The 8,774-nt window shown below is 42.6% G+C and overlaps 1 protein-coding gene across 1 annotated transcript; it reads left to right on the plus strand.

Moving 5' to 3' along the window:
* Positions 1 to 210: 210 nt before the first annotated feature.
* Positions 211 to 7,943, plus strand: LOC129832135 (pannexin-1-like). The gene is made up of 8 exons (XM_055895934.1): positions 211 to 2,072; positions 2,193 to 2,308; positions 2,445 to 2,629; positions 2,819 to 3,005; positions 3,125 to 3,225; positions 3,309 to 3,528; positions 4,294 to 4,612; positions 4,718 to 7,943. Exons 1-8 carry the CDS (start codon positions 1,892 to 1,894, stop codon positions 4,801 to 4,803), a joined length of 1,395 nt encoding a protein of 464 aa, XP_055751909.1. The 5' UTR covers positions 211 to 1,891; the 3' UTR covers positions 4,804 to 7,943.
* Positions 7,944 to 8,774: the final 831 nt, after the last annotated feature.

The following is an 8,774-nucleotide window of genomic DNA, read 5'->3' on the forward strand; positions in this document are numbered from 1 at the left end:
CAACATCTCAAGACATCAGTCAGGAAGTTAACGCTTGGTTGCAAATGGGTCTTCCAAATGGACAATGACCCCAAGCATACTCCCAAAGTTGTGGAAAAATGGCTTAAGGACAACAAAGTCACGCTATTGGAGTAGCCATCACAAAGCCCTGACCTCAATCCTATAGAAAATCTGTGGGCAGAACTGAGAAAGCGTGTGCGAGCAAGGAGGCCTAGAAACCCAACTCCGTTACACCAGCTCTGTCAGGAGGAATTGGCCAAGTCTACTCGAAACAAGATTTGACCCAAGCTAAACAATTGAAAGGCAATGCTACCAAATACTAATTGAGTGGATGTAAACTTCTGACCCACTGAGAATGTGATGAGAGAAATAAAATCTGAAATAAATCATTCTCTCTACTATTATTGACATTTCACATTCTTAAAAGAAGGTGGTGATCCCAACTGACCTAAGACAGGGAATTTTTACATGGATTAAATGTAAGGAATTGTGAAAAAATGAGTTTAAATGTATTTGACTTCCGTATGTAAACTTCCGACTTCAACTGCCCATTTACCCTCTGAATGGCACTGTCTCCTTCCTATCACCTGACTGAAGTGGATTTAACAAGTGACATCAATAAGGGATCATAGCTTTCACATGGTCAGTCTATGTTATGGAAAGAGCATGTTTTGTATTCTCAGGACCCCTCACGCTCTCTCCCTCAGGCCTCAGGTAAGAGCACAGCTCTCGCCAGACACAATAACATGTACAGTAGCTACAGTGCATGCAGAGAGGATGGAACCGTTTATTACGTTTAAGTCAGTGCAACTGCAGTGTCCTGTTGACTTTTGCGAGTGATTCAGGTGACACAGTGAAAGACATTTGGGAAAAATGGAAATAATAAAGAAAGCAAGGGACTACACTATAAACTCCAAGGCATAAAAAAAAAAAAAAAACTAGTAAGTTCCACTCAAAGTCAATTAAAAGTCATTATTACCTAAATGTTTGTGGTATGGACTCAAAACTAAATGAGAAGTCACACCAATTACAACTACAAATATATGATATATTAACTTTTTTCTCAGCATGCTCTACTGCAGGTTGATTTAAAAAAATAAAAAATAATAATATCTGTTTTGCATGTACACTGAGTGAGTGATTGATTAAATGTTATGCTACACAAATATATATATATTTTTTTCTAAACTAATCCAATCATTGAATTTTTGAACCACAAAAATGTTTGTTCCAGTGTAATTGGCTAGGTAGTTTCCTCCCACTTCTCTTTAACCGAGGTACAAGCCTTATGTTACCTGTAAACTAACTCACCCCGGAATTCACTTAAGACCACAGTAGAGGAAATTGACGAATTCAACAAGTATATCTCAATTACTAACAAATACAGTCATGGGTGGTAAACTCTACAATTCAATCCAAAAGGCAAGGCACACTGGGACATTTTGGGGGGCGGGGCTAAGCGTTGCATTTAAGTATACCTTATATCCGGAATCTTTGGGACGTCTTATATACACAATCTACGCGACGGCCCTACCCCCTCCCAGAAAGGATATACAACTCTAGCATTTAAATTGGTTCACAGCAGTTGCTTTGTAGTGCACCGCCAAAGATTTTACAGCACAGGTAGCTAATTTCAACCAGAAAGTTTATTTAGCTAGGTAAATTCACAGCATGGCTTGATTTATGTAGTTGGGTCAAGCGTACAGTACACGTGCCACACTAGTTACATTAATTTTACCGGTGGCTTAGCTAGCTGTTGTCAACATTTCAATTGTGCGTCTTTCAGTTTCAACTGCAGTGTTGTCATTTCGAGCTCGCGAGGGACGAGGGTAAACTAGTTTAGAAAAGTAACAGTGGGTCGATCTCTGCGAAGTAGACAACAGAGCCAGAGATGGCTATCGCCCACGTCGCTACAGAGTATGTGTTCAGCGATTTCCTCCTGAAGGAGCCGGGTCAGGCAAGGTACCGCGCCGTGCGCACTGAGCTAGCCTTGGACAAGATGGTGACCTGCGTGGCGGTGGGACTCCCTCTCCTCCTTATTTCTCTAGCCTTCGCCCAGGAGGTCTCTGTGGGTGAGTAGGTCACGGGTGTGGGGGAGGCTACTTGTGTGTATTAATTAATCACTAAATTATCAATTATGATGGTATCATTTAGTGATTATTCAGTGTGTTTGTTTTCTGTCTGTCTCCCAGGTGTTCAGATCAGCTGTTTCCCTCCAGCTAACTTTTCCTGGCGTCAGGGCATATATGTAGACTCCTACTGCTGGGCAGCCCTACACACTCACACACTACCCTTATGGCTGCACAAGGTAACACAAACACAGACATACACTTATGGCTACACAAGGACACACACAGGGAACTAACACTTAACCTTTCTCCTCTTCTCCTTCCTCTCGCCCTTTGTCCACCCTCCTTTCTCTCTCCCTTCCCCCGCTCTCTCAGTTTTTCCCCTATATCCTGCTGTTGGTAGCAGTAATTATGTATAGTCCAGCGGTGTTCTGGCGTTTCTCTGCCTCTCCTCTGCTTCAGTCAGACCTTAGCTTCATCATAGAAGAGCTCGACCGCTGCTACAACCGTGCTGTCACTCTGGCTAAACGCATGGCCACTGCTGGGGAACACACAGACAGGTAGGCTAACTAGGCTGTATTCATTAGGCACCGAACAGAAGAAACAGACTGAATGGCTGGAATGGAATTAATGAAACGTAGTCAAACACATGGAGAAAGTTTGAAGTGTTTGATACTGTTCCATTCATCCATTCCAGCCATTACTATGGGTCTGTCCTCCACCACTGCTAACTCTCTCTCTCCCTCCAGTGTTGCGTTTGACCCTACTGAGGGCTGTTTCATGTACCCGGTGGTGGAGCAGTATCTGCTGACCAAGAGGAGGAGTGTTGTGGTGTTGTGGCGCTACCTGCTGTGTCGAGGCCTCAACCTGCTCACCTTGCTTCTGGCCTGTGTCTACCTGGGCTACTACCTCCGCCTCGCCTCCCTTACTGACCAGGTAACTAACCCTGACCCACTGACCAAGTGGGTCTAGTCATAACTGACCCTAACTTATTGATCTTGTGCTGTGAGTTATCTGGCTGACTTATTGGTTCTACATTGTGATCCTCCCCACAGTTCGGCTGTTCCCTGCGCACCGGACTCTTGGCCAATGACACCTCAATCCCCGACCAATTACAGTGCAAGCTGGTTGCTGTGGGAGTATTCACTTTGCTAAGGTTTTTACACCCCCTTTTTATCTTTTAGCCAGTCATTTTTGTTGTTCCCTTTTTAAATAAAGTTTACTGGATTGTGATTTCAGCTTTGTTAACCTGCTGGTGTACGCCATGCTGGTTCCCGTGGTGATATACTCCGCTCTGCGCCCCTTCTTTCAATCACACACCCATTTCCTGAAGTCCTACCAATCACTGCCCACCATCAGTGTTCTGCCCCTCCCGCAGGGCCAATGGGATGACCTGACGCTCTACTTCCTCTTCCTGGAAGAAAACCTCAGCGAGCTCAAGTCCTACAAGTACATGAAGGTGTGTGTATAGTGCTGTGTTGTAGGTGGAGTTAAGTTTTTATTGTTACATGCACAAGTACAGTGAAATGCCTATCTTGCTTGATCTTTCCCAACATTGCAATAATGAATATCAGTAGTACTATAGAAAATAGTCAAGGAGAACAAAAACACACTAGAAATAAGTAAGTAAGCTATATACAACGTCAGTTCCAAGGTCAGTGCCAACACCATATTTACAATGTTCAGGGATACTAGTGTGGTAGGGGTAGATATGTATAGGGGTAAGGTGACTAGGCATCAGGATAAAGAGTAGCAGCAGTGCATATGATTGTTATGTGAGTGTGTGTAGAATCAGTAAGAATGTGTGTGAGAGAGCAAATTAATTGTGTGTCTTGAGAGTGTGTAGGGTGCATAGAGTTAGTGCAAAAATAGAACGTCTGTGTAGCCATTTTGTTAGCTACTTAGCAGTCTTATGGCCTGGGGATAAAAGCTGTTCAGGAGCCTGTTGGTGTCAGACTGGTTGCTCCAGTACTGCTGCGTGGAAGCAGAGAACAGTCTATGACTTGGGTGGCTGGAGACTTTAACAATTTTCCGGGCCTTCCTTTAACACCGCCTGATATAGGGGTCCTGGATGGCAGGGAGCTTGGCCCCAGTGCAGTTGCCATACCAAGCAGTGATGCAGCCATTCAATATGCTCTAAATGGTGCAGCTGTGTAACTTTTGGAGGATTTGAAGGCACTGCAAAACCTGTTTCTGTGTGTAACTGTATAGCTCTGTGTTGTAGGTGTTGGAGTTGTTGAGGAGGAGGGGGATGTGTGAGGGGGAGGACTTTGACGCCATGGGACTGCTTCAGATGCTATGTCTGGTGAAGACTGATGTCACGGATGGAAAGAGGAGCACCGCAGCTACCTTCAATGCTAGTGACAAAACCACCAATGCAAATGCTAGCCTTGATGCTAAAGCTAATGATAACCCTATTGCTAAAGTTAGCCATATTGCTAATGCTAACCCTGCCGCTGGGGAGGCTAGTAGCAAGGCCCCAGCCCTCAGCCCAGCTTCCCCAGACTCATGCCAAAGCCAGACCAGTGCCACTGAAATGACAGGTGAGTCTGAAAGGATGAGGAGGGGGGATGGGGAGAGGAAGCAGAATTGGAATGATGGGAAATGAAATTCCAAACTGAAATTCATAATGTTCTGTTTCCCGCCAGAATTCTCTGCTCTGTTGCCAGGCAACAGTGCAATGACAGGCGGAAGGCGGAGTGATGAGGGGGCGGTGCGACAGCGAATTATCTGATCGTTGCCGTGAAGGAACAGCCCCAGTGGGTTGTGGGACACTAGAAACCAGAGGTTCTAAGACCCAGCGATCCAACAAGCCTTTATCTAAACAACTCAGACTAAAGTGAACCAGAGATGTCTTGATGTCAATGGGACAGAGTTGTATTCAAATCAATCTTTATTTGCCACATGTGCCGAATACAACAAGTGTAGACTTTACCATGAAATGCTTACTTACAGTTGAAGTCGGAAGTTTACATGCACCTTAGCCAAATACATTTAAACTAATTTTTTCACGATTCCTGACATTTAATCCTAGTAAAAATTCCCTGTCTTAGGTCAGTTTGGATCACCACTTTATTTTAAGTATGTGAAATGTCAGAATAATAGACAATGATTTCAGCTTTTATTTCTTTCATCACATTCTCAGTGGGTCAGAAGTTTACATCCACTCAATTAGTATTTGGTAGCATTGCCTTTTAAATTGTTTAATTGGGTCAAACGTTTCAGGTAGCCTTCCACAAGCTTCGCACAATAAGTTGGGTGAATTTTGGCCCATTCCTCCTGACAGAGCTGGTTAGGTTTGTAGGCCTCCTTGCTCGCACAAGCTTTTTCAGTTCTGCCTACACATTTTCTATAGGTTTGAGGTCAGGGCTTTGTGATGGCCACTCCAATACCTTGACTTTGTTGTCCTTAAACCATTTTGCCACAACTTTGGGAGTATGCTTGGGGTCATTGTTCATTTGGAATACCCATTTGCGACCAAGCTTTAACTTCCTGACTGATGTCTTGAGATGTTGCTTCAATATATCCACGTCCTTCCTCATGATGCCATCTATTTTGTGAAGTGCACCAGTCCTTCCTGCAGCAAAGCACCCCCACAACATGGTGCTGCCACCCCCGTGCTTCAAATTAACTGAAATGAAAAGTTTACATAGTTATAGATCTACAATTTCATTTTGGGGGGATGGTGTTCTTCGGCTTGCAAGCCTCCCCTTTATTCCTCCAAATATAACAATGGTCATTCTGGCCAACCGGTTCTATTTTTATTTCATCAGACCAGAGGACATTTCTCCAAAAAGTAGTCTAGCTTTTTTATTGCGGTTTTGGAGTAGTGGCTTCTTCCTTGCTGAGCGGCCTTTCAGGTTACGTCGATATAAGAATCGTTTTACTGTGTATATGGATACGTTTGTACCTGTTTCCTCAGCATCTTCAGAAGGTCCTTTGCTGTTGTTCTGGGATTGATTTGCACATTTCGCACCAAAAGTACGTTCATCTCTAGGAGACAGAACACGTCTCCTTCATGAGTGGTATGATGGCTGCGTGGTCCCGTAGTGTTTAAACTTGCATACTATTGTTTGTACAGATGAACGTGGTACCTTCATGCGTCCAAGGATGAACCAGACTTGTGGAGGTCTACAACTGTTTTCTGAGGTCTTGGCTGATTTCTTTTGATTTTCCCATGATGTCAAGCAAAGAGGCACTGAGTTTGAAGGTAGGCCTTGAAATACATCCACAGGTACACCTCCAATTGACTCAAATGATGTCAATTAGCCTATCAGAAGCTTCTAAAGTATTGACATCATTTTCTTCAATTTTCCAAGCTGTTTAAAGGCACAGTCAATTTAGTGTATGTAAACTTCTGACCCACTGGAATTGTGATACAGTGAATTATAAGTGGAATAATCTGTCTGTAAACAATTGTTTGAAAAATTACTTGTGTCATGCACAATGTAGATGTCCTAACCGACTTGCCAAAACTATAGTTTGTTAACAAGAAATTTGTGGAGTGGTGGAAAAACGAGTTTTAATGACTTCGACCTAAGTGTATGTAAACTTCCGACTTCAACTGTACAAGCCCTTAACCAACAGTGCAGTTCAAGATGAAGAAAATATTTACCAAGTAGGCTAAAATAAAAAGTAACACAATAAAAATAATGAGCCTATATACAGAGGGCACCGGTACCGAGTCAGTGTGCATGTGTACAGGCTAGTTGAGGTATTCTGTACATGTAGGTGGGGGTGAAGTGACTATGCATAGGTAACAAACAAACAGCAAGTTGGAGGGGGGTCAATGTAAATTGTCCGGTGGCGATTTTTATAAATTGTCTAATGGCTTGGGGGTAGAAGCTGTTGAGGAGCCTTTTGGTCCTAGATTTGGCGCTCCGGTTCTGCTTGCCATGCGGTAGCAGAGAAAACGGTCTATGACTTGGGTGTAATGCCAATGGGACAGCGTTGTATTAACTAACGGCAGTGGTACTAGCCAAAAATCCCAGGAAGTTTATTTTGACGAGATCAGGGATTTGAATCGGACAGGCCGTTTCTGGGTATCTTATACTGAAAGCCATACTGCCCAGGGTGTGTGTGGTGGCGGCATACTGTCCCGCAGAAGGGTCTTTCTATAAACTAGAGTACCACTGAGGATTTCTTACACTGGACAACTTGTAACAGCTGTTGATATGTCATTAATAATAAGCTGCCATTTTTTTGAAGATATAAGCAGGGTTCATAGCTATATTCAATCAAATTCACGAGTTGATTTAAAACCTATGTTTAACCCTTTATCTTGGTTGGTGCCTTGATGGATTTGTCCAAAATCATGTGACATAAAATACACTGCTCAAAAAAAAATAAAGGGAACACTTAAACAACACAATGTAACTCCAAGTCAATCACACTTCTGTGAAATCAAACTGTCCACTTAGGAAGCAACACTGATTGACAATAAATTTCACAATTTCACATCTGATCCAGGAAGGAATTTCCCGAATGACAGTCAAGTGACGAACAGCTGTTGTGATGCGATGCAACAACTTCCCAAGTGCTGGAAAAAAGGTGTTCAGGAGTAATGTCAAGAATATTTTGGAGTCTCATTAGTTACGCTAGCGATATCCCTAGCGACTTGATGTTGATCGTCTGTTTGCTTGATTTACTGCCGGGTCACCTTCTCATTTAACAGAGAAAGCCTTAAAGTAATGAGTTCATGTTTCTGTGCCTGGGATTGTACACTGTCTACTGTGTGAAATTGTGTTGGATGGATTATTGCGCAACACCCAAAGTTAGTGGCTATGTAATATGATCTGGTAATGAAACATGTCAAATACATTTTGTTTACCATGTTACTCCTGCAATTTTGAGCAATACAAGGAGCTTGAAGTAGCCTACTTTCTCATTATTAAAAACAGCGATGGTGAGATTAATGCTACCCCTATTCTTGGATTTATGTGGCCCTGGGTCAGCCACATAGGCTACAGTAAAATCACCATGCATGCATCCAATCTATTTAGTCAAGCAATTTCCACATTTTTTAATGTAGTGATATTCAAAATATCAATGGATTGGTAAGGCCTAAATAATGCATTATTCTTAGTGGCAATGAGCTACTTTTTGCATGCTTTTTGGGGGGAGGGGTTATATATTAGGCCCTATATGTACAGTTGTATAACATGGAGGTCCTTGAAAATTACAATGAAATGCTTTGGAAAAAGTACCTGACTTGCCAATGTCTTTATTTACCCTGATTTTAAAGAATGGGTAGTCCTAGGCCTATGTTGTTTAGGTGGAGTTTGGGGCCAATTTGCATACAGTTGAAGTCAGAAGTTTACATACACCATAGCCAAATGCATTTAATCTCAGTAAAAATGCCCTGTTTTATGTCAGTTAGGATCACCACTTTATTTTAATAATGTTAAATGTCAGAATAATAGTGATTTATATCAGCTTTTATTTATTTCATCACATTCAAAGTGGGTCAGAAGTTTACATCCACTCAATTAGTATTTGGTAGCATTGCCTTTAAATTCGTTTAACTTGGGTCAAATGTTTCGGGTAGCCTTCCACAAGCTCCGCACAATAAGTTGGGTGAAATTTGGCCCATTCCTCCTGACAGAGCTGGTGTAACTGAGTCAGGTTTGTAGGCCTCCTAGCTCGCACACGCTTTTTCAGTTCTGCCCACTAATTTTCTATAGGATTGAGGTCAGGGTTTTGTGA

Source organism: Salvelinus fontinalis, chromosome 33, assembly GCF_029448725.1.
Source record: "Salvelinus fontinalis isolate EN_2023a chromosome 33, ASM2944872v1, whole genome shotgun sequence".
Classification (NCBI taxonomy): Eukaryota; Metazoa; Chordata; class Actinopteri; order Salmoniformes; family Salmonidae; genus Salvelinus; species Salvelinus fontinalis.

Bases quoted from the DNA above. Each gene is read 5' to 3' on its own strand.
- LOC129832135 (XM_055895934.1), top strand. From the start codon at position 1,892: ATGGCTATCGCCCACGTCGCTACAGAGTATGTGTTCAGCGATTTCCTC. The intron at 3,529-4,293 runs GTGTGTGTATAG...TCTGTGTTGTAG, and splicing joins AGTCCTACAAGTACATGAAG to GTGTTGGAGTTGTTGAGGAG. The intron at 4,613-4,717 runs GTGAGTCTGAAA...GTTTCCCGCCAG, and splicing joins CAGTGCCACTGAAATGACAG to AATTCTCTGCTCTGTTGCCA.